This window comes from Aquarana catesbeiana, linkage group LG02 (assembly GCF_042186555.1).
Source record: "Aquarana catesbeiana isolate 2022-GZ linkage group LG02, ASM4218655v1, whole genome shotgun sequence".
In the NCBI taxonomy this organism is placed as follows: Eukaryota; Metazoa; Chordata; class Amphibia; order Anura; family Ranidae; genus Aquarana; species Aquarana catesbeiana.
Window position 1 is genome coordinate 558,640,064 of NC_133325.1, and position 26,821 is coordinate 558,666,884.

General features: G+C 41.3%; 1 protein-coding gene across 5 annotated transcripts in view; it reads right to left on the bottom strand.

Moving 5' to 3' along the window:
- Nucleotides 1–26,821, bottom strand: part of ANKS1A (ankyrin repeat and sterile alpha motif domain containing 1A) — a 175,226-nt gene that overhangs the window by 92,518 nt on the left and 55,887 nt on the right. For all 5 annotated transcript variants that reach the window (XM_073616016.1, XM_073616015.1, XM_073616019.1 and 2 more), the window contains 5 exons: nt 26,358–26,433; nt 18,786–18,887; nt 15,462–15,551; nt 15,166–15,341; nt 14,998–15,084 (listed from right to left, as the gene is read on the bottom strand). In XM_073616016.1, the coding sequence (XP_073472117.1) occupies nt 14,998–15,084; nt 15,166–15,341; nt 15,462–15,551; nt 18,786–18,887; nt 26,358–26,433 (531 nt within the window). The remainder of the gene's footprint in view (nt 1–14,997; nt 15,085–15,165; nt 15,342–15,461; nt 15,552–18,785; nt 18,888–26,357; nt 26,434–26,821) is intronic.

The window sequence follows — 26,821 nt, forward strand, 5'->3', positions numbered from 1 at the left end:
TAGTTTCTCTGCCCTGACAAAAGTATTATAAGACTGTGCAGGGGAGGCTTGCTAAGGGGCGCTGTGTGGTGTAAAGGGGCGCTGTGTGGTGTAAAGGGGCACTGAGTGGTGTAAACGGGGGCAGTGTTGTGAAGGGGAACTGAGGACCTGTGCTGGAAGGAAATTTTGCTGACCGGACCTCCGTAAATTAAGTCAAGACCCCTGGTCTAGACTTAACTAAACTTAAATGTTAAACCAGAAACATACACGCCAGTGTAGGCAACTTGAAAATGTAGCTATTATTTACTCCCCTTTCTCCGATCGCCAAAGGAAAGCAGTAGGAGAGTAACTATGTGCACTTTTTATAATGCAGCACTATTTCGCCTGCAATCCTCATACTCTGTTATCAACACTGGGGAGATGCTGGTATTTTGCAAGGTCTTATGCAGCGATGACGTACTTAACCCTCAACAGTAGAACCAGCTAATCTGCCATCAGCTTTCCTGATGTCTTAGCAATAAGGCTTTGTACTATCCATGCAAGGGATTTAAAAACAGCGGTGGCCAAGTGCTGCTGAGCAAGACGAGTTGCTTGAAAAAGTTTCCAAAATGGCACACTTTTCAGCAAGAATTTTGCTGGAAAAAAAAGCACTCCCACAAGGTTATGAATGCTTTAACGCCAATTCACCTTCTTTTATTAATACAGGAGCATCTCAAAAATATAAAATATCATGAAAAAGTTTATTTTAGTAATTCAATTCAAAAAGTTAAACTGATATAATAAATAGATTCATTACACATAAAGTAATATATTGCAAGTATTTTTCTTTTAACCACTTGCCGACCGGGCCATAGCCAAATGATGGCTACAGCACAGTCGGCTAGTTTTGGGAGGGCATACTATGATGTCCTCCCAAACTCGCGCTTCCCCTGCGCACCCAGAAGTGTCCGTGATCGCTGGGTCCGGCATCATGTATCAGGGTAAAGGGCTGATGACAGCAGCCCTTTACCACGTCATCGCTCCATCCAATGACGGAGTGATCACTTGTCAACAAACTGGCCCATGTCCAGTTCAGCTCTCTCTCCTGACACGTCAACTGTACACCGTGTGAGGAGAGGAAGGAGCCAGTGCAGCAGCATGAGTGGGCTAGATCTGAAGTACCCATAGCACTGATCTGTGTCCATTCATGCCCTTCAATGCCTCATCCATGCTTCAACCATGCCCATCCATGCGCATCCTTGTCTCATCCATGCCGCATTCATTCCCATCTAAGCCTCATCCGTGCTAATCCAGACCTCATCCGTGCCACATCAGTGCTCATCCTGCAAGTTGGGCCTCTGTATGAGGCCAGGTTGTGGAAAAAAGTCTCACACATGTTGTATTGCCATACTCAGGAGGAGTAGCAGAATGTATTTTGGGGTGTAATTTTTGCTATGTACATGCTATGTGTTAGAAATATCTTATAAATTGTGAATAAACAAAAACAAAAAATGCATTTTCATTTTCTATCCACAAAAACTTGTGGAAAAAAATGACATGTACAATAGACTCATTATGCCACCTAGATTATGTGTTGGGGTGTTTGCTTTCCAAAATGGGGTAATTTTTTGGGTGTTTCCATTGTCCTGGTGCTCCAGGGCCTTCCAAAGTGTAAGTCTCACACATGTGGTATATACTCAGGAGGAGTAGCAGAATGTATTTTGGGGTGTAGTTGCAAGTGGCATATGCGAGAGAAAATGACAATTTTGTGAAAAAGAAAAAATTTTGGAAAGAATTGTGTGAAAAAATGTACAACTTCAAAAAACTCACCATGCTTCTTACTAAATACCTTGTAATGCCTACTTTCCAAAAATGGGTAATTTGGGGGTATTTGTACTTTCCTGACTTGTTCATGTCTCAAGAAATGAGAAAAAAAAAAGCCACTGCTGACCAAAAAGAACACAAAGGCTCGTCCCACATTTTTTCAAAAAAACATCTTAATTATCCCTAAGACTTTTGGGCAAACATTTTGCGGACTGATGAGACAAAAGTTGAACTTTTTGGAAGGGGTGCGTCCCGTCACATTTGGCTTTAAACTAACACAGCATTTCGTAAAAAGAACATCATACCAAGTGTCAAACATAGTGGTGGTAGTGTGATGATCTGGGGCTGCTTTGTAGATTCAGGACCTGCATGACTTGCTATAATTGATGGAAGCATGAATTTTATGCTCTCTACCATAAAATCCTGAAGGAGAACGTCTGCCCATTAGTTAGTGACCTCAAGCTCAAGTGCACTTGGGTAATGCAGCAGGGGGTTTAGGGTGCAAAAAAGGGGTCATTTGGGGGTATTTGTACTTTCTTGGCTTGTTAGTGTCTCAAGAAATGAGAAAGGCCATCAGTAGTACATCAGGTGTGATCAATTTTCAGTGATTGGCACCATAGCTTGTAGACTAACTTTCACAAAGACCAAATCATATACACTGATTTTGGTTATTTTCCCCAAAGATATGTAGCAGTGTAAATTTTGCCCATGAAAAATTAATAAATTTGGAAAATTTTATAACAAATGAAAAAAAAATGCATTTTATTACAAATTTTTTTGTCCCTTTTCATTTATAGCACAAAAAATAAAAAACCCAGTGGTGATTAAATACCACCAAAAGAAACCTCTATTTGTGCAAAACAATAAAAAAAATAAAAAAGGACAAAAAAGTCATATGGGAACAGTGTTGCATGAGTAATTGCCATTCAAAAAGTGAGAGCACTGAAAGCTGAAAATCTCCCTGGTTAGGAAGGGGGTATAAGTACCCAGTGGGCAAGTGGTTAATTTTTATGATTATGGCTTACAGCTGTTGAAAACCCAAAATTCAGTATCTCAGAAAATTAGCATATTGTGAAAAAGTTCAATATTGTAGACTCATGGTGTCACACTCTACTCAACTAATTAACTCAAGACACCTGTAAAGGTTTCCTGAGCCTTTCTCTCAGTCTGGTTCAGTAGGTTACACAATCATGAGGAAGACTGCTGATTTGACAGTTGTCAAGAATAAGACAGTCATTGACACCCTCCATAAAGAGGGTAAGTCACAAAAGGTAACTGCTAAAAAAGCTGGCTGTTAGCTGAGTACTGCACCCAAGCATATTAATGGAAAGTTGAGTGGAAGGAAAAAGTGTGGTAGAAAAAGGTGCACAGGCAAGAGGGATAAGCGCAGCCTTGGGAGGATTGTGAAGCAAAGGCTACGGTTGGTGTCAAGAGCCACCAACACACAGACATATCCAGGACATGGTCTACAACGGTCGTATTCCTTGTGCCACTCCTGAACCAGAGACGTCAGAAGCGTTTTACCTGGGTTAAGGAGAACAAGCACTGGACTGTTGCTCAGTGGTCCAAAGTCCTCGGATGAAAGTAAATTTAGCAGTTTATTTGGAAATCAAGGTACCAGAGAGTCTGGAGGGAGAGTTACGTGCAGGGCCAGGCAGTTTGGACAGCTTTTTTTCCCTTAATAAATGAAATCATCATTTAAAAACTGCATTTTGTATTTACTCGGGTTATCTTTGTGTAATATAAACTGCTTGCCGACCAACCGCTGCAGTTTTACTGCGGCAGAATGGCACAGCTGGACGAAACTACATTACCTTACGTCGCTTCGCCTTTTGGCCACTAGGAGCACGCGCCTGCAGTGTGTGCCCAGAGCAGATGCAATGATGACCGCCGGGCACCCATGATCGCCGTGACAGAGCGAGAACCGGGATCTGTGTGTGTAAACACACAAATCTTGGTTCTTTCAGGGGAGAGGAGACAGATCGTGTGTTCTTCCCCTATTCAGTCCCACCCCCCCCAGTTAGAACACACCACTTATACACAATCATGAGGAAGACTGCTGACTTGACAGTTGTCGAGAAGACAGTCATTGACACCCTCCATAAAGAGGGTAAGTCACAAAAATCACTGCTAAAAAAGCTGGATGTTTGCAGAGCGCTGTAGCTAAGCATATTAATGGAGTTGAGTGGAAGGAAAAAGTGTGGTAGAAAAAGGTGCACAAGCAAGAGGGATAACCGCAGCCTTGGGAGGATTGTGAAGCAAAGGCTATTCAAGAATTTGGGGGAGATTCACAAGGAGTGGACTACGGCTTGTGTCATTGCTTCAAGAGCCACCACACACAGACATATCCAGGACATGGTCTACAACGGTCCTATTCCTTGTGCCACTCCTGAACCAGAGACGTCAGAAGCGTTTTACCGGGGCTAAGGAGAACAAGGACTGGACCTGTTGCTCAGTGGTCCAAAGTCCTCTTTTCGGATGAAAGTAAATTAAGCAATTTATTTGGAAATCATGGTCCGAGTCTGGAGGAAGAGTAGAGAGGAACAGAATCCAAGTTGCATGAGGTCCAGTGTGAAGTTTCCACAGTTAGTGATAATGTGGGGAGCCATGTCATCTGCTGGTGCTGGTCCACTGTTATATCAAGTCCAAAGTCAGTGCAGCCCTCTACCAGGAAATTCTAGAGCACTGCATGCTTCCCCCTGCCAACCAGCTTTATGGAGATGCCGATTTCTGTATTAAAAATCCTTTTTTTATTGGTCTTATGTAATATTCTAATTTTCGGAGATACAGCATTTTGGGTTTTCAACAACTGTAAGCCATAATCTTTAACCACTTCAGCCCTGGAAGATTTGGCTACTCAATGACCAGGCCATTTTTGTGATTCGGCAGTGCGTCACTTTAACTGACAATTGCGCGGTCTTGCGACGTTGTACCCGAACAAAATTGGCGTCCTTTTTTTCCCACAAATAGAGCTTTCTTTTGGTGGTATTTGATCACCTGCGGTTTTTATTTTTTGCGATATAAACAAAAAAAAGTGACCATTTTGAAGAAAATAAATAAATAATATTTTGTACTTTTTGCTATAATAAATGTCCCCAATTTTCTTTTAAAAAAGCAAATTTTTTCCTCAGTTTAAGCCAATATGTATTCTAAATATTTTTGGTAATAAAAAATTAGAATAAGCGTATATTGACTGGTTTGCGCAAAAGTTGTAGTGTCTACAAAATAGGGGATAGATTTATGGCATTTTTATTAATTTTTTTTTTTACTAGTAATGGTGGCAATCTGCAATTTTTATCGGGACTGTGACATTATGGCGGACACATCGGACACTTTTGACACCATTGACTATTATACAGTGATCAGTGCTATAAAAATGCACTGATTACTGTGTAAATTTCACTGGCAGGGAAGGGGTTAACACTAGGGGGCGATCAAAGGGTTAACGGTGTTCCCTGACTGTGTGTTCTAACTGTGGGGGGAGGGGACTCACTATAGGAGATGACAGAAAGTGGTTCCTAGCTATTAGGAACTCACGATCTGCCTCACCTCACAGAACAGGGATTTGTGTTTGTACACACACACACGTCCCTGTTCTGCCTCTTGTGCCCGCTATCTCGCTTAAAGGAGCCGACGTACAGCTACAACACTTCAGGGGATCGTGCCGACCTGCCGCAGTATGACTGCGGCTGGTCGGCAAGTAGTTAAAATTAGGGTTGTCCCGATACCGATACTAGTATCGGTTTCGGCACCGATACCGAGCATTTGCCCGAGTACTTGTACTCGGGCAAATGCTCCCGATGCTTCCCCCGATACCTGGAAGTCAGCTGTGATCGGCGCGTGGGGGAGTTACAAGATTCTCTCCCAGCAGCTTTCACCAGCTTTAGTGACATACAGCGGTGATCGGTCACCGCTGTATGTCACTGCATCCTCCTCCATGCCCCCTCTGTTCCTCTGTGCCTCTCCGCTGTCCCCTGCATTCTTCTCTCCTTATCTGTCCCCCTCCGTACTCCCCCTTCGTTCCTCTCTCCTTATCTGTCCCCTCCGTTCTCCCCCTCCGTTCATCTCTCCTTATCTGTCCCCTCCGTTCTCCCCCTCAGTTCCTCCGTCCTCCTCCTCCTTCCTTTGTGTATGGATAGAGTCAGCTGACTCTGTCCATTCACATAACTGATACATTGTAATCTCCTGTGATTACGATGTGTCAGTTTATGAATGGAGAGAAGCCGCTGTCTTCTCTCCATTCATTCTCAGTGCAGCTGACGCTGCAGAGAAAGGGACTGGGGAATATCTATCCTCTGTCTCTTTCTCTGTCTCAAGGGGGAGATATCAGAGGTCTGTTAAGACCCCTGATATCTCACCAAAGCCCCCCAAAAGGGCTGATTAAAAAAAACAAAACAAAAAAAAAAACAATAAAGAATAAAAAAATATTATTGTAAAAAATAAAAATTGTAAAAAAAAAAAAACACACACACATACAACATTCACCCCCCCCCCCCCCCAAAAAAAATAGCAAAAAAAAAACCTGTCACTTGACATTAAAAAAAAAGTATCGGTAATCGGTATCGGCGAGTACTTGAAAAAAAGTATCGGTACTTGTACTCGGTCCTAAAAAAGGGGTATCGGGACAACCCTAGTTAAAATTAAAAAAAGAAATGCTTGAAATATATCACTCTGTGTATGACGAATCTATATAACATATGAGTTTCACTTTTTGAATTGAATTACTGAAATAAATTAACTTTTTGATGAACCTGTAAATGTGCATTTGTATGGTTGCTAGCAAACTGTAATACAATTTACTGCCCAGAGCATCTGAATTACAAGCTGCAACTTACACGGGAATCAGTAAGTAGTATGAAATCTATATATTTGAATGGCTCAGTTCACAAAACTATAAACATTTCAAACAGCTATCTAGACATGAATTAAAGTGGTATTAGACCCAAAACCAAAAAAGTATTCTATTGCAGCTTATTAGCTGTGGTGGCTTTTTTTCACCTGGTGACCTGCCCAGTAACACAACTCCTGTATCCTGTAACTCCTCCTCAGCATAGGCACAGCAGCATTGCCATTCGGGGGGGGGGGGTTTAAACGGTATTGGCCACGCAGCATATTTATAAATCAGTTACAACAGTCCCCCCCCCCCCTTTTCAGATAAAGGTTTTGCCTATATAAATAAAAGCTGATGATTTTAATCATCCCTGCCTGTGTTAAGTGGTTTGTCTCATCCATAAAAACTGATTTTGCTGTGAAAAACAACTTACTGGCTGGATCACCAGATGAAAATAGAAGAAAGACAAAAAAGGAAATGAATACAACTATTACATCTAAGCATTGGTAAGCTACAATTTAATAAAGGTTTGCTGTTGGGTATAATGCTGCTTAAAAAACATACACAGTAGAATCATGAAGCAATACAAAAAAATCCGGTAATGGATAATACAACGTCAACTGCCTTTATAGCTTTTTTTTTACTTAAGTAAAACTATAGGCAAACCCCCCCCCCATTTTGGGCAGAGCATGGGAAGGTTAGAACCCCTGTTAATTTTTTTCCCACCATCTGTGTAACATTGGGGAGATTTCCCTTCACTTCCTGTCCCATAGTCAAAACAGGGAGTGAGAGGAAATCCCTGCAAATTAGGAGATTTTCTTGGGGACCCCCGGGGCACCAGAACTAGTGTACCCATTGGGAGATATACACTCTATAAATTTCCTGGCGACAACTCAAAATTTTGAATTTTCTTTTACTTTCAAAGATAATGGTAAACAGGACGAATAGAGAGGGCGAATCTCTATAATGGGGTGATAGACAGCAATAAAAACTGACAGGTGTTCTAATCCCGCTCTACTCTATTCAACACTAAATAAAAAGTGTTGCCTTTAGTTATACTTTAAACTCTGAATACGACAACTCTAAATCACAAAATAAATTTCTGCTCAATGAGAGCTCTGTGAAGCTTGCCTGTTACCCACAAGACAATGATGCATTGTGGCATGGAGTCTTTTTAAAGGTTAAAATACAGACATATACTGTCAATGTTCCACAGACTTAAAGAGAAAGTAAACCCTCCAATTGTTTTCAGCCATGGAAGCTGCCATCTTGGCCTCTGTTTAATCTTCAACTGCCATGATTCCGCACATGTGATCAGTTATGACACCAGCCATTGATGGTTTGACAGTTTGGTTGAGGATTCATCCAGCATTTGCCGGGAATGTAAGCGTTTTTTTGAGACTGTTAAACCGATGGGCTTACTTCTGCTTTAAGACTACTTTCACACTGAGGAAGGGGTACGTTAGTGGTAAAGCGCCGCTAGTTTTAACGGCGCTTTACTGTCGTTTTTGCAGCGCTTTTCGGCTGCTAGTGGGGCATTTAACCCCCGTTAGCAGCCAAAGAAAGGGTTAAAAGAGCCAGTGTTGCAGTGCCGCCAAAACGCTTTGCAGGACTTTTGGTCGCGCTGCCCATTCATTTCAATGGCCAGGGCGTTTTGGAAGCGGTGCATACACTGCTCTCAAACTGCCCCAAAAATGCTGCTTGCAGGACTTTTCCCGTCCTGCAAGCTCACCGCCCCAGTGTGAAAGCACTTGGGTTTTCACACTGGGGAGGCATGAGAGGCGCTTTTCGGGTGCTATTTTTAGTGCTAAAACGCCTGAAAAGCGCCTCAGCAAGAAAGGGATCTTAGATCCATAACAACTGTCTATTGCAATCTAATTACAGCCAATACACCACCTAAAAGGTCCTAAAATTCACCCTTCAGCTTCAATCTTGATATAGCGGTGTTTAACCTTTCCAAACGTCAATATCAAGTTTAGACAAAATTGTTTGAATCAAAAAAACATGTTAGTTGCCTAGCTTTAACTTGAGTAATATATGATAAAAATAATGACATATAATATAATGACAGCACACCAGTAGCATGTACTGTAAGATATATATAAAAAATGGTTACCCAAGGGCTGTGTGCTGCTAAGCAATGCTCCCTGATCCTCTGCTTTGCAGCACCATCTGGTGTCCTTGCATCACTCCGATGGCACATTTCTGCCTGACATTTCATCAGAAGCTGGGAGCTCAGACTACATAAAAGCGTCTAACATCAAAGGCTAGGAAGTAGAGAAATTACTCCTTGCTTAGTCAGGAATATGGCGGGCCTGACATTTCAGCACAAACCCAGGGTAACCTTCATACATTACAAAAGACCAGCCTCGTTTTAGATTTTAGGTGTTTACATGTTTAAAACAGGTTTTTTTGCTCGAAAATTACTTAGAACCCCCAAACATTATATATTGTTTTTTTCTAACACCCTAGAGAATAAAATGGCGGTCTTATAAGCGCACTTTTTTTGGAATAAATTCACTTTTTTGAATAAAAAAATAAGACAACAGTAAAGTTAGCCCAATTTTTTTTATATTGTGAAATATAATGTTACGCCAATTAAATTGATACCCAACATGTCACGCTTCAAAATTGCGCCCACTCGTGGAATGGCGTCAAACTTTTACCCTCAAAAATCTCCATAGGCGATGTTTAAAAATTTCTACAGGTTGCAAGTTTTGCGTTACAGAGGAGGTCTAGGGCTAGAATTATTGCTCTCGCTCTACCGGTCGCAGCGATACCTCACATGTGTGGTTTGACCACCGTTTTCATATGCGGGCGCTACTCACGTATGCGTTCGCTTCGCGTGCGAGCTCGTCGGGGGGGGGGGGTTAAAAAAATTGTATTATTATTTATTTTACATGATTTTATTTATTTTTACACTGTTTAAAAAAAAAAAAAAAAATTGTGTCACTTTTATTCCTATTACAAGGAATGTAAACATCCCTTGTAATAGAAAAAAGCATGACAGGACCTCTTAAATATGAGATCTGGGGTCAAAAAGACCTCAGATCTCATATTTACACTAAAATGCAATAGAAAAAAAAAAGTCATTTAAAAAAAATGACATTAAAAAAAATGTGCCTTTAAGACGTATGGGCGGAAGTGACGTTTTGATGTCGTTTCCGCCCAGCAGTGTCATGGAGACGAGTGAGCGCCATCTTAGCCTCACTCGTCTCCAGGCATAGAAGGGAGACAGACACGATCGCCTCCATCGCTACCGACGGCTCCGGTAAGCGGCGGAGGGCACCAGATCACGGTGGGAGGGGGGGTCCCCTCTCACGCCACCGATAAAAGTGATCTTGCAGCGAATCCGCCGCAGAGACCACTTTTATCTTAAAGCCGACCGCCGCACGAAAACGGGGATACCGGGGTTATGGCAGCTAGCTGCTGCCATAACAACGATATCCGCCGCCAAACTTTGGACATACATCGGTGTGCGGCGGTCGGCAAGTGGTTAAGAACAGCCAGATTAATTGGTATGCGGGATGCTAAAGGTTCCACTGATATGCAATGGTTTTTCTCTAGGTCCTAAGGAAATTTTTAAGACTGAGCAATAACTGGAGGGTCTGTATCCACAGCAGACAACCAATATGTAAAGAGAGGAACATAAACGCTTATAAGATGCTTTGCATTTTTTTCTGCTGCTGGACTGCTCTACTTATACGGTATAAAATGCATGCTGTGAATGGTTCAGTGCAAATTTCTGTGTTCATTGGGCTTTGATCTGGTCTAATTGGAATGAAGCATTAACGGGGAGGACATGTTTGACTTTTATCCTTTTACATAACAGTTAGGGCAACTCGTTTTCATTCTTGTTTATGACAGTTGCCCAGTGAAGTGCTGAACTGACAACACAGCTGCAGTATATGTTTTGCATATAAAAGAGAATAGGGAACAGAGATACAAAGCCATAAGTTACACTATGACATTTTGGATGACCCTTAAAAGAAGCAGTTTAGCATTTTAGTTCTCTCTTTGGGCAAGGCTAATAATAAATATTGGGTAATATTAGTAGCAATAATGTTAATCACCACACATGCCACATTTACGGGCAACAGCTGAAGTGTTAAAACTTGTAACCAGTAAGCCAGTTAGTGTTTGTGATCTGTCCAGTTACTAAGTGATCTGAGCCCAGTTTATTAAATGTTTACAAATAGTGCCAATACGATTTTTTATTAATTTGCATATTTTTCACACTTAAATGATTCAGATCATCAAACGAATGTTAATATTACACAAAGATAACTCGAGTAAATACAAAATGCAGGTTATACCCCCTTATTGACCAGGCCATTTGTTGTGATAAGGCACTGCATCGCTTTAACTGACAATTGCAAAGGCATGCGACGCTGTACCCAAACAAAATTGATGTCTTTTTTTCCCCACAAATAGAGCTTTTTTGGTGGTATTTGATCACCTCTGCAGTTTTTATTTTTTGCGCTATAAACAAAAAAAAGACTGACGTTTTGTTTATTTTTTCAAAACGAATATTTTTTACTTTCTGCTATAGTACGTATCCAAAAAAAATATACACAAAAAAATAATTTATTCATCAGTTTAGGCCAATATGTATTCCGCTACACATTTTTGGTAAAAAAAAAAAAAAAAAAAAATATCACAATAAACGTACATTGATTTGCGCAAAAGTTATAGCGTCTACAAAATAGGGGATAGATTTATAGACTTATTTTTTATGTTTGTACTGGTAATGACAGCAATCTGCGATTTTTTGTGGGACTGCGACATTGCGGCGGAAAAAACTGACCCCAAGTGACATTATTACATTGGTCAGTGCTATAAAAATGCACTGATCAATGTATAAATGACACTGGCAGGGAAGGGGTTAACACTAGGGGTCAATCAAGGGGTTAACTATGTTCCCTGGCTATGTTTAAACTGTGTGGCGGCTGGGCTGCCTGGAACAACAAAGAGATTGTTGTTCCTGATCACTAGGAACATCAGATCTCAGAGTTGTTCCCTGACAGAACGGGGGTCTGCCTTGTTTGCATAGGCAGATCCCCGTTCTGCCTCTCCCCACCGCGATTACGGGTGGCTGGCGGACATCTAGTCTGCTGGCGCGTCCGCAGTTTAACATGCTTGGACTGACGTAGGAGCTGACCTGCCGCAGTACATATACTGTGGCTGGTCGGCAAGTGTTTAAACAATTATATCATTTATTAAGGGGAAAAAGGCTTTCCAAACCTGCCTAAACCTATGTGAAAAAGTAATTACACCCAGGCCTGATTACTGCCAGACCTGTTGAATCAAGAAATTACTTAAATAGAAGTTGTCTGACAAAGTGAAGCACACTAAAATTCAAGAACAGATAAGAAACAAAAGTAATTGACATGTATCAGTCTGAAAAATGTTACAAAGCCATTTCTAAGGCCTTGGGACTCCAAGGAACTATGGCAAGAGCCATTATCCACAAATGGAAAAAAGTTGGAGCAGTGGTGAACCTTCCCAGGAAGGGCTACTGAGATTAATCCAAGAGCACAACAATGACTCATTCAGGAGGTCATAAAAGAACCCAGATCACCATCTAAAGAACTGCAGGCCTCACTTGCCTCAGTTAAGGTCAGTGTTCATGATTCAACAATAAGAAAGACTGGGCAAAAATGGCACCCATGGGAGAGTTCCAAGGCAAAAGCCACTGCTGACCAAAAAGAACACAAAGGCTCGTCCCACATTTTTTCAAAAAAACATCTTAATTATCCCTAAGACTTTTGGGCAAACATTCTGCGGACTGATGAGACAAAAGTTGAACTTTTTGGAAGGGGTGCGTCCCGTCACATTTGGCTTTAAACTAACACAGCATTTCGTAAAAAGAACATCATACCAAGTGTCAAACATGGTGGTGGTAGTGTGATGATCTGGGGCTGCTTTGTAGATTCAGGACCTGCATGACTTGCTATAATTGATGGAAGCATGAATTTTATGCTCTCTACCATAAAATACCTCCTTCATACCTGAAGGAGAACGTCTGCCCATTAGTTAGTGACCTCAAGCTCAAGTGTACTTGGGTAATGCAGCAGGGGGTTTAGGGTGCAAAAAAGGGGTCATTTGGGGGTATTTATACTTTCTTGGTTTGTTAGTGTCTCAAGAAATGAGAAAGGCCATCAGTAGTACATCAAGTGTGATCAATTTTCAGTGATTGGCACCATAGCTTGTAGACTAACTTTCACAAAGGCCAAATCATATACACCGATTTTGGTTATTTTTACCAAAGCTATGTAGCAGTATCCTTTTCAACCAAAATTTATGAAAAAAACTACTAATCTGCAAAATTTTATAACAAACGGAGAAAAATGCATTTTTTTACAAAATTTTTGGTCTTTTTTCATTTATAGCGCAAAAACTAAAAAACCCAGTGGTGATTAAATACCACCAAAAGAAACCTCTATTTGTGCAAAAAAAAGAAAAAAAAAAGAAAAGGACAAAAATTTCATATGGGAACAGTGTTGCATGAGTAATTGTCATTCAAAAAGTGAGAGCACTGAAAGCTGAAAATTGCCCTGGTTAGAAAGGTGGGGTATATAAGTGCCCAGTGGGCAAGTGGTTAAGTCTGATATGACTATGGCTTACAGCTAGTGAAAACCCAAAATTCAGTATCTCAGAAAATTAGAATATTGTGAAAAAGTTCAATATTGTAGACTCATGGTGTCACACTCTACTCAACGAATGAACTCAAAACACCTGTAAATGTTTCCTGAGCCTTTAAACGGTCTCTCAGTCTGGTTCAGTAGGTTACGCAATCATGAGGAAGACTGCTGATTTGACAGTTGTCAAGAATAAGACAGTCATTGACACCCTCCATAAAGAGGGTAAGTCACAAAAGGTAACTGCTAAAAAAGCTGGCTGTTAGCTGAGTACTGCACCCAAGCATATTAATGGAAAGTTGAGTGGAAGGAAAAAGTGTGGTAGAAAAAGGTGCACAGGCAAGAGGGATAAGCGCAGCCTTGGGAGGATTGTGAAGCAAAGGCTACGGTTGGTGTCAAGAGCCACCAACACACAGACATATCCAGGACATGGTCTACAACGGTCGTATTCCTTGTGCCACTCCTGAACCAGAGACGTCAGAAGCGTTTTACCTGGGTTAAGGAGAACAAGCACTGGACTGTTGCTCAGTGGTCCAAAGTCCTCGGATGAAAGTAAATTTAGCAGTTTATTTGGAAATCAAGGTACCAGAGAGTCTGGAGGGAGAGTTACGTGCAGGGCCAGGCAGTTTGGACAGCTTTTTTTCCCTTAATAAATGAAATCATCATTTAAAAACTGCATTTTGTATTTACTCGGGTTATCTTTGTGTAATATAAACTGCTTGCCGACCAACCGCTGCAGTTTTACTGCGGCAGAATGGCACAGCTGGACGAAACTACATTACCTTACGTCGCTTCGCCTTTTGGCCACTAGGAGCACGCGCCTGCAGTGTGTGCCCAGAGCAGATGCAATGATGACCGCCGGGCACCCATGATCGCCGTGACAGAGCGAGAACCGGGATCTGTGTGTGTAAACACACAAATCTTGGTTCTTTCAGGGGAGAGGAGACAGATCGTGTGTTCTTCCCCTATTCAGTCCCACCCCCCCCCAGTTAGAACACACCACTTATACAGTAATCAGTGCATTTTTATAGCACCGATCGCTGTATGTCAATGGTCCCAAAAATGTGTCAAAAGTGTCCAATTTGTCTGCCGCAATATCGCAGTCCAGATAAAAATCACAGATCGCCACCATTACTAGTAAAAAAAAAAAAAAAAAAAAAAAATAATAATAATAAAAATGCCATAAATCTATCCCCTATTTTGTAGACGATATAACTTTTGTGCAAACCAATCAATATACGTTCATTGCGATTTTGTTTACCAAAAATATGTAGAAGAATACATATCAGCCTAAACTGAGGAAAAAAATTATTTTTGAAAAAAAATATGGGATATTTATTATAGCAAAAAGTAAAAGTGTTTTTTTTAAATTGTTGCTCTTTTGTTTACAGCGTAAAAATTAAAAACCGCAGAGGTGATCAAATACCACCAAAAGAAAGCTCTATTTGTGGGGAAAAAAGGACGTAAATTTTGTTTGGGCACAGCATCGCACAACTGCCAGTTAAAGTGACGCAGTGCCGAATTGCAAAATGGCCTGGTCATTGAGCAGCCAAATCTTTCGGAACTGAAGTGGTTAAAATTACTTTGTTGATGTGAAAAATTTATTGTGATCAATATGCAAAAAAAAAATAATACATCGGGAAGGGGGCAAATACTTTTTCACAGCACTATAACTCTAAGCTTTCATAACATCCAGTAAAGGCAACTTATTTCAGACAGTAGTAGCAAACAAAGTATACTTACTTCCCGGATAGCACCTGCATTCTGTCTCCTCTCAAAGTCTTCATCTTCTTCTGGTGGAGGTTTAGCAGGTGGAGGCGGTCGTTCCTTCTGTGGAACAATTATATTATCATAAAAGAAACCTGCTAACAAAAGGGGTAAATACGCACAAAGATATACAATTATGCTCACCCTTCGTGTTTTTGCAATTTCACGGCACAGGGAGTCCCTATCAGAGGACCGTCCACTGCATATGCTATCCAAAGAGTGGCAGGAGGAGGCGTTATAGAGTGCTTCATAAGGAGACTCTGTCTGCGAGATGCTGTCTAAGTCCAACCGCAAATCCAAGAGTGCTCTCTGCATTCCACCTAAAAAGCAAGTGGTTGATTGAAATTTGTGAGGAAACAATCCCCTACATCACAAAACTTAGATGTAGGTCTGCTAAATACTGAATTAAAAAGAAAAAGGATTATTTAGTTCATGGTTACCTGCTTGTGAATCTATACAAACAGATGTACTAGGTTTGGCTGCTGGTTCTGGTTCTGGATCTTTTGCGGCTTGCCTGGCTGCACTGTGGCCTTGATGACATACAGGATTAAATAAAAGAACATGAGCCAAAAAGATATACACAGCTTGCACTGCAGTTTTTCTAATCTCACTGATGTTACACATAATTTACTACAAAAATTTAAATTTTATAAAAGGGTACACACCCATGACACAGGATTCATAAAACATTATGGGTTTTATAAAGACAGAGCTGGGATGTTTATCTTCAGGTGCTTCCTCTGAGGCCATGTGAAAGTGCAAAAGCATGCACTGCATATTTTTGGTGTGTCAGATTGCCCATTTAAATTAATGGGTAGCCTTATATTATTGGAGAATTTTTACATTTTTGGCAGCTACAGTTTAGCCGTCTACTATCTTCTTGACAATTTCAAAAAGTTCTGATATACCATGTTTTATACCTTAATACTTTTTCAACAAAAATCTAATGAAAGTAAAATTAATGGGTAGCCTTAAAGCTAAACTCCAACTTTAGAACTGAATGGAATCATCAATCCAAGCATAGATCATACCTCTGTGCCATGTTTTCTGCAGATCCCCTGATATTCTGGGTTTAGTTATAGCTTTGTATCATGTGACACTCTGTAAATCCTGCTGATAGACTTTGTCCCTTCCACAGCTACTTCCTGCAGCAGCTACAGACTATAACACTCCTTTTTATAGTCTTTCACACTACAAACCATGTAAGTTCCCTCACAGCTCTGATGGTGGGTGGGGTTGAATACATCCTATTAGCATTCAGTCCCAGCCAGTCAAACCTACAGAGTCCTTTGTCTAGCACAGTGGTTCTCAACTCCAGTCCTCGGGACCCACCAACAGGCCAGATTTTAAGTATTACCTTGGGGAGTTGCAGACTAGAATACTGCAATCACTGAGCAGCAAGTGATATCATCTGTGATGTATTTCAGCTATCTTGCAAACCTGGCCTGTTGGTGGGTCCTGAGGACTGGAGTTGAGAACCACTAGCGGATTTCCCTGTGTTTGGAAATGCACAGATGTGAACGAATGGTAACCCAAGCACGACGTACAAGGCCACGCAATTTCAAAATGCACAGCAAAGCACATATTTTCTGTGCAGGTTGTCACTCATTTGGAAATGCGACTGACAACCTGCATGCGTTTACTTGCAGCTTTTTGTGCATTTGGAAATGTTCAGATGCAAACGAATCATAATGCAAGTGCATTGCTGCACGTTTTCTAAACGCACGGAAAAGCATGCATTTTCTTGCGGGTAGCTGTGCATTCAGAAACACGCAGATGTAAACGAATGGTAACCTAAGTTGCGCCATGCGTTTTCTTGTGGATTGCCGTGTGTTTGGAAATGTGCAGATGTGAACAAATGGTGATGCAAACGCGACGCGCGTTGCCGTTTTCTTTGCTGGTTGCTGTGCATTGTGCAAATGTGTAAATGAGGACACAGCCTAAATGGTAACAGTGAAGTGACACACATTGCTGCGCATTTTTAAAAAATGCATGGCAAAGCATGCGTTTTTTTATTGCAGGTTGCTGTCTGATCAGAAACATGCAGATGCAAATGAATGGTAATGCGAGCAAGTCACACGTTGCCAAACGTTTTCAAAATGCTCACCAAAGTGTGCGTTTTCTTGTGAGTTGCCGTACATTTGGAAACACGCAGATGCAAACGAATAGAAACACAAGTGTGATATGCGCTGCCATGCATTTTCAAAATGCGTGGCAAAGTGCAAGCTTTTGTGTGGGCTGCCACGCATGAGTTGCTCTGCGTTTTTGAAACGCATGAAAAAGTACGTGCTTTTCTGTGCTGGTTGTGTTCGGAAATGCGAACGCAGCCTAAATGGTAACACAAGTATAAAAATACATTGCTGCGCATTTTCAAAACACACAGCAAAGCATGCATTTTTCTTTTATTGCGGGTTGCTGTACATTTGGTAACAGGCAGATGCAGACGAAAGGTGACGCAAACGTCATGCACGTTGTCACACGTTTTCAAAACACAGGGCAAAGCATGCGTTTTCTAGCGGCTTGTCAGGCGTTCTAAAACGCACAAACGAGAACACAAATGGCTAAATGGTAATGAAAGTGTGACATGCATTTTTGCAAAGCGTTTGTATTCTATGCGGGTTGCCATGCATTCAGAAATACAGATGCGAATCCTAAATGGCACCAAAGTGACACGTGTTTGGTGGGTGTAACCATGCGTTCTCTGTGCCAGTTGCATGAGCAAGCATGCAAGTGTGTTCTCGTAGCAAGCAGCAGTGGGGGAAGAGGAGGATTGGGGTTGCTATCTGCAAAACCATTACACAGAGTAGGTAAGTAGAACAGGTTTGCTATTCTTAAAAAATTTAAAAATTGCCTTTAGAATCACTTTAATTTTCTGACTAAAGTTCCACTTCCTGCTTGTTCCCCAATCACTGCACAGAGGAATGGAGTTTGGGCGGGGATAACACAATTCCATTCCTCCCCTTTCACCACCCACATGAAGGCCCAGAAGAACCCAACAGTAATCCTAATGCCACGTACACACGAGCGAACTTTTCGTTAGACTGAACTCCGAAGGACTTTCCGACGAAACGGACTTGCCTACACACGATCACACCAAAGTCCGATCCTTTCAAACATGATGACGGACTAGAATAAGGACGTTCATAGCCAGTAGCCAATAGCTGTCCTTGCGTTGTTTTTGGTTCATCGAACTAGCATACAGACGAACAGATTTTTCGATAGGAATCGAATCCGTCGGAAAGATTTGAAACTTGTTCTATTTCTAAGGTCCGCCAGATTTTTAGACAGAAAAGGTCTGAGGAAGCACACACAGGATTGAATTGTACGACAGATTCGTTCCATCGGACCCCTGATGTCGAAAAGTCTGGTCGTGTGTACGCGGCATTAGACCCACCCACATCAACTCCCACAACTACTACAAATGACTCCCATAGCCTGCCCTGAAACTACAAAGGCTCAAAGGATCATAGGACACGTAGTATCAGGACTGGCAAAAGGAAGGAAACAGGAAGTCACACATCTCTGAAATTCAGCCAGGAGGAGGAGTGACATCACAGACACAGAAACTTTATACAGCTAAAGGATTTAAGTTGGACATAAACTGACTCTGGTGTTGTGATCCATTTACACGCACAATGCATCTGTTTTGGGGAGGAAAAGCTGGAGTTTTTCTTCAACATACATTAATAAATCTACTTATATGGTGTTTCTTCAAAGAACACCAAAAGCTTTGGATTAACTGAACATCTTCCCAAAGCTCTCACCCTGGATAAGAGATGTGACCTGCTGGCTCTTTTGTGAAGGCACCTCTTGTACAATGTCCAGTGCTGTCATTCCCTTGTTATCTGTGATGCTGACATCAATTCCTAGAAATAAAAATGTGAGAAATAGAGTAATTTAAAATAAAATGAATCTATAACTAATAATTCAGAGACAACAAAAGGAACACAAGGGTTTGCCAAGCCTATTAAACATTCTTCAATCAAGATGTTATGTTCTTGGGAAGAAAGCTGCACCAACTGTAAAGAGTGTGATATTGTGCATGTAAATAAAGTGCCGGTGTCTTGCCGAGAAAGTTCCCTCGGCGGATAAGTTCCCCCCGTGCTGCGCTTGCGCAGTACGAATGACCAGGAGCCGCCGAAAATAGCCGAAGATGAAAATCTTCAATCAGCTGTACACGGCGCCTGCGCCCTAGGTCCAGGCTGAAGCCCCACCATCCAAGTGGACCTAGAGGGGGAATAAAAAAGTGCCGAGCGAAGCGAGGCCGTGCCCAAAGCATGGCGAGCGAAGCGTGGCAAGCGAAGCGAGCCCACAAGGGGCCCTCTTACAGGCGCCGTGTACAGCTGATTTCTTCTGTATTTCCCTTCGGCTATTTCCGCCGGCTCCTACTGCGCAGGCGCTGCGCCTGCGCAGTAGATGGGGGTCCTTCTCTGCCGAGAGGAACTTTCTCGGCAGAACACCGGAACAAAAAATAAAAAATAAATCTTTAAAATTTAGCTTTTTCGGGTAGCTTGAAAAAGAACAAGAAATCTAATTGGTTGCTGTGGCCACCTACCTTTTCATCATGACAAGACAAGTTACACATTATTTGACTTGTCATTTGCACACCTGTTGTTATCAAATCTACATACCTTTAGGTGTGGAGGGTACAGTTTTGTCCTGTCATAGGGTTGAAGTGTTCACTAGGCGGTTTAAAAAAAAAAAAAAAAAATTTTTTTTTTTTTTGACTCATCAGTAAAATCGGTTTCTTGGAGTACAGTACAGGACACAGGCTTCTTTAAAGAAGTTTTAAAGGCAGGTTTTTTTTTTTTCTTAATGTTCTATGCATTAAAGCGGACCTTCAATCTATTAAATCTTCTGCCCTTGTTGTTTTAACTCTGGATAGTAAAACATTTTTTTTCTGCAAGTAAATACCTTATACAGCCTACTTTCTGTTTCTTGTCTGGTAAAAAGCCTAGCTCTCTCTTAGTCATAAAAGGGCCAATGAGAGCTGCAAAGCTGGAGGTGTGCCTCTGTGTAAATCCAGGAAGTGAACAGGCAGCAGCTTCAGCTGCCCACAGTTAAAATGGTTGCAGCCAGAATTAGTGGAGGGGGATTTCTGCAGCATATTTGGCAAGTACGGAATGACAGTATAATATGCAAATTGGTTGGAGGGAGGCTTCAGAATGGCAAAGATGTTTTTATTACAAATTATGTGAGCAGACTGCAGTTCCTCTTTAATATAAAAAAAACCTTGTGTGTAGCAGCCCCCCCAGCACACCCTAAATACTTACCTGAGCCCCTTCTCTCTCTAGCGATGTCAACGAATGTCCTGATTGGCTGAGACGCAGCAGCACCATTAGCTCCCACGCTGTCAATCAAACTCTGTCAGCCAATCAGGGGAGAGAGGGGGCAGGGCTGCTTTTCTGAATGTATACACAGAGCTCTGACTCGGGCTCCGGGTGCCCCTATAGAAAGATGCTGGCTGAGGGGGTACTCGATAGGAGGGAGGGGCCAGGAGCAGCAAAGTAAGCCCCAAGAAGAGGAGGATCCAGGCTGCTCTGTGCAAAACCAACTGCACAGCGTAGGAAAGTATGTTTTTTTTGTTTTGTTTTGTTTTTTTAAATACCAGACTTTACAATCAATAAGTAGAGCATAACAGAGGAGAGGTTCTTGTGTCCTGTACTGTAATCCAGAAAACAGATTTTACTGGTAAGTCAAAGAGCATTCCAAGTGAGAGGCGGGAGACACAGCAAACAACCGCAACAGGTCCACATAACAGTCAGGCCAAATAAGGGCTCAACAGACTTAGGGAAAAGCTTTTAACAGCTTGATGATTGAAAACGTTAAATACACCGAGGGGGGTGAATAAGGTTCAGGAGGGTAGTTTTTTAAATATGAAACCAAGATCAAGAACACAGGGGCATGACATCAAACTGGAGTAAAGTTCAAAACTAACCTTAGAAAGTATTATTTTACTGAAAGGGTAGTTGATTCTTTTGAATAAACTACCAGCAGAGGTAGTCAACAGTAAATGGCCTCAAACATGCTTGGGACAAACAGATTTACACTCAGACAAAAAAGGTAACAAAAAACAAAAACAAAAAAAAAAGGGCAGACTTGATGGACTACTCTGTCTTTTTCGGACGTCACTTTTCTATGAACACCTGTCACACAAGGGAAAATCCCTGGTAGGCTCAAAAGGCAGCTTCTGAAGAGCAGAGAGAACCTGACTGGGATCCCTGGGGGACACAGGGGAACTAAGAGGGGGGAGAGATTTGAGTGACGCCACTAACATAAGCCTTAAAGCAGTTTAAGAGGCTCAATGTTTTTTACCTTCATGCATGAAGGTAAAAAAAACCTTCTGTGTGCAGCGGTCCCCTCTACCCCACAATACTCACCTGAACTCCCTCTCAATCCAGCAATGTGCATTAAACCAGAGCTTCTCCCGGGTCTCTCATTCCTCAATGGCTGAGACAGCAATGGGAGCCATTGGCACCTGCTACTGTCAATCAAAGCCAGTGAGCCAATGAGGAGACAGTGGGGATGGGGCTGAGCCACAGCTTTAGGTGTCTTATGGACAGATAGAACGGGGTTTGGGAGTGAGCACTGGCTGAAGTGCAGGCGCGCCGGCGGTGGACCTGAGAAGAGGAGGATTGGGGCTGCTCTGTGCAAAAAAACTGCACAGAGCAGGTAAGTATGACAGGTTTGTTGTGTTTTGTTATTTTATGACCCTTTATTGTCACTTTAAGTAGACAGTGAGGCCAAAAAGTCTCTGAAATTGCATAGTCAAGGCAGAGAATCATCCCTTAAATGATACTCAAGAAGTTTTTGGTTCAGATTAGGCTGCTGAAAGGGCAGGATATATCCCACGGAGTACCTTATAGGATGAAAGTTCCTCTACTTACACAAAGAAAAGTATGTCCTCCAAATACAATGGCAGACTTTACGAGCAGTCGATTTCCTAGCCTTCAAGAGGGTAGGGATGATAGAATCCAAAAGCCCTGTCGTTTAGGACTGCAGGATCAACAGTCTTGCCATTAAACCAACGACCAAGAAGCAGAATTAAAAAAAACTGGCCCTTGGGACAGAAGGTCCAGACAATCCAGAAGAGTCAATGGACCACATTCTCCTTGGCTAATTCAGCAAAATGAGAACCACCAAGATGCCATTCTTCTCAATCCTGTGACTTAGGGAAGGGGGAATCGGGAGTGGCGAAAAAAGCATAGATCACATTGCACTGATCTCATGACATCACCAGAGCATCCACTGCAAAGGTCCAAGGGTCCCTGGACCAGGAGACAAACCTGTCTAGTTTGTTGTTGAATCTGGATGCCAGAAGGTCCATATCTGGTGTTCCCACCTGTGGCAAGAAAATTGAAAGATCTCTGGATAGAAAACCCTTTCCGGCGGATTTAGACATGATGACTGAGAAAGTCTGCCTGCCAATTTTCCACACCTAGCAAGGCAGATAGGGCTGGATGGTGAAGTTCTGCCTAAGAGGATCAAGTTGGCTTCACTTAAGAGCATCAAGACATCTGATGCCTGCTTGATGACTGGACGCAAGCCATGGAAAAATAGAAAAAAAGTTTCCAGTTCAATACTACTACTACTAACAGGGAATATAAAATTAAAAACTGTCTGTGTGAGAAATATCTCAAAAGAAAATGGATTCTCGAGTTAGTTTACATGCAACCAAAAGGCTTGAATGTGGAGATTGACCTTAAAGTGTTTGCAACCCTAAAAAAAAATTAAAAAAAAAAAAAAAAAAAAAAAGGGAAGAGATCCTGTTCCCTTATAGCAGATTAAACAGCACAGTGCTTGTGCTATTTTTTGTAAGTAACAAAGCATGGGCAAATACAAGGGTGAATTGGTTTACAAAATGGCACCTGGAGTATTATCGTTTTTTACATCATATCCTGTTATTAGGAAACTATGGGCAGAAATGTAGACTCAAAGGACTGGCAAACTGTTAAATAAAAGGCATTTCCACATCACATCCTGAATTCACATGACAAAATCCATAGACCGGAAGTGACGTCATCCCATATTATTTTTTTAATATGATTTTAAAAGGTACATGGGTTTTTTAATGCGTTTGCAAGTAATATTTATATAAAGGAGTATTGAATGTGGTGGACACTATTCCTTTGTGGTATTGGTGGAAATGGAGGAGACTGGCAGACTGATACTATGGAGGGTTCTGGTTCTGTGTGGTTCACTTTGTAAAAAAAAAAAAAAAGGGGTCAATACATTTTTGTGTGTCTCCCTCTATATATTATTGATGGTCCATATAAAGAGTCAGTGCCCTTACTAGGAATGTTCTCATTTGACTCATATTGATCAATAGTTCTTGCTACTTTGAGGATCACATATATCTTTATTAATGGCATTTACTATACCCCTTTCTTCTGAGAACCTATATTTATTACACTTCCCTTTTGATGACCTAGGTAATCAGAGATCTATCTATCCTTATAAATTGTATAATCTGATCCAGCGTTAAGGTCTGGAGTGTCTAGAGCAGTGATGGCAAACCTTGGCACCCCAGATGTTTTGGAACCACATTTCCCATGATGCTCATGCACTCTGCAGTGTAGTGGAGCATCATGGGAAATGTAGTTCCAAAACATCTAGGGTGCCAAGGTTCACCATCACTGGTCTAGAGGGTCTTTCGGAAATACGTTTTTCTAAGGTGATATTTTTGAATTAGTTATTTGAGCAGTCTTAGCGCTGGCTTAAAACATCAAAAACAAATATAGGTTTAATGTTTTTATTATAATAATTCATATGTCTTTCAGAAATTTTTTATCTGGTCGGTCTATCTCCTCTGTGGTTTAACTTATCACTCCCAGGACCCTCTTCTTTCTGCTACCCAGCGGGTTACCTGTATCCACCAGCCCATCAATCAGGTGGGCCCTAATCCAGAAAACAGACAACCTACACTGCAGTGGCTTCGTGTAGTTAACTGTTCTTGCTAGGAGAATCCACTGTTCCCACAAAAAAATTATCACAGAGAGATGCATCTATTACCCATGGACACCAGCTAAAAACTTAAGATCAACTGGTGGGAGGGGTTATATGAGGGAGTGGTAATACTTTGACTGGCTTTGCCAGGTTCCAATCACCTGAAGGTGCAGAATATAAACCTATCATTTTAATTAACAGCCTGTATCCAGTACGATAAAGAAATCCTGTTTTCTTTATTATTTGTTAAGGGACACAAGATTCCAGTAAATCTGAGACAACTCAGGGGTGGGACTACCTGAGAATGTCAAGCTTGTTCCCACCCCCTTTGAAGCCTCCATACTGGTCTTGCAAGGCCACCCATTACCTTGAGGGTTAGGGTCACCATCTGTAACATGTTACACCCTTATTTAGGGTGCAGCAGAATATAAATGCTGCTATGCATTTTTTTTATATGCTCGCTTTGAATTACCCAGGTAATTTTAAATGTATTACATACATAGGACCACCCTCCAAGAACAAAGTCTTTTATATTACTGTCGTTTATATAACAATTATCTAAGCTAATTTACAGTAAATTTACAAGCATAAGCGTTATAGTAAAAAAAGGGTAATTTTAGGCCAAGTAGCATGTTACTGGGAGTAAGCAGATAATGGGCCATGATCATAATTTTTTTCCCTATGAGTAGTAGCTCATAACAGAGCAGGTTAGAGTGTGATCAAATATGGAGTGGTGGAGCATGGTTGGGTGAATTGGTAAGAAGAATGTGGCTTAGACAAACGCAGAGGAACAAAGGGAGGCGGAATAAAAGAGTTTCTGAGATGGAAGGATAAATAAACGTCTACTGATTGTGTTTCACCGAGAAAGCATCCAGAAGAGAAATTGGTTATGGACCAAAAGGTAAAACAAAAGGATACAGAGCAGGAGCTGATCACAGACATAAGAAAAAGATAAGCCTTGAACTGTACTTTCTCCCTCCTGAAGAAAAAAACTTTTTTTCTACTATGTGAAATTGTGGTTCAGTCGTGAGAAAAAGAAGCAAAGAAGGTCTGAGACAGTGGAAAACAAAAGTGGTGAGAAGGCAGCAGCCAAGGGACTCCATGTTGAGGTATTGCACAAAGCACAGGGAATCAGACAGCATGTAGTGATGAATGCAACATACAGACACAGAATGGGGTGGTGATCAGTGTAACAGGCACAGGAATGATAGAGCACTAGTGTAGCCAGTGGAGTAAGACCTGCAAGAGAAAACACTGCAGAAAATGACTATAATAGGCGTTACACTGAAAAACACAAGATTGAGTTTAGATTTAAGAGGCACATCTGATTTTTCAAGTAATACTTCTATCATACAGTGGGTACAGAAAGTATTCAGACCCCCTTAAATTTTTCATTCTTTGTTACATTGCAGCCATTTGCTAAAATCATTTAAGTTCATTTTTTCCTCAATGTACACACAGCACCCCATATTAACAGAAAAACACAGAATTGTTGACTTTTTTGCAGATTAATTAAAAAAGAAAAACTGAAATATCACATGGTCCTAAGTATTCAGACCCTTTGCTCAGTATTTAGCAGAAGCACCCTTTTGATCTAATACAGCCATGAGTCTTTTTGGGAAAGATGCAACAAGTTATTCACACCTGGATTTGAGGATCCTCTGTCATTCCTCCTTGCAGATCCTCTCCAGTTCTGTCAGGTTGGATGGTAAAAGTTGGTGGACAGCCATTTTTAGGTCTCTCCAGAGATGCTCAATTGGGTTTAAGTCAGGGCTCTGGCTGGGCCATTCAAGAACAGTCACGGAGTTGTTGTGAAGCCACTCCTTCGTTATTTTAGCTGTGTGCTTAGGGTCATTGTCTTGTTGGAAGGTAAACCTTTGGCCCAGTCCGAGGTCCTGAGCACTCTGGAGAAGGTTTTAGGAGAATACTTAGGACCATGTGATATTTCAGTTTTTCCTTTTAAATAAGTCTGCAAAAAGGTCAACAATTCTGTGTTTTTCTGTCAATATGGGGTGCTGTCTGTACATTAATGAGGAAAAAAATGAACTTAAATGATTTTAGCAAATGGCTGCAATATAACAGAGTGAAAAATTTAAGGGGGTCTGAATACGTTCCGTCCCCACTGTACATCAAGAAGAACACACTTTCTGTCAGAAAGAGTAAGGACTGCAATTCTGATACTGTGACCTACTGTCAGGTCTGAACACCCAAATCTGGGCTCTGCTCTGTATACTGAACACTCACCGTAAGTGTGGCGGGATCCCCAGTGAGAACAGTAAGTTTCAATCACTTCAATCCCATTTAATATAATATACAACTTGGATTTTATATAAAATATATAATATAATGTATATTATATAAAATAGGTGGTATTTTAACAAATAATGTACCTGCATCTAGGAGCATCTGTACCACATCAGTCTTTCCAAATAAGGCAGCTTCATGTAACGCACTTCCTTTTTCTGTCTGTGAAAGCAAGGTGTATAATCATAACTAAATAAAATGTAGTAATAAACAAAACCATGGAGCAGCTAAGAACTGTACACCTAGAATAAAAAGAAATCCTGTCATTGGAGAAACATGGAGGTTGTGCCTTCTCCTTATGAAGTTATCACTAGCCTGACCGTTGTACAGAACCTCCCTCTTTGCCCCAATACTGTGTCACTAACCCAGAACATATATGCAGGCAAGTAGCTTTTTTTTTTTTTTTTTTTTTTTTTTTTAAATTGAGAGCTGGTAAGGGCTTTTGACTGTACTCTGGCTATCCTGATCAAGGTTAGTAAATGAACAGCAACAGCCTCCATGTCTCTGCAATGATAGGTTTACATTAAACTCTTATGTTTTAGGGCCTAAA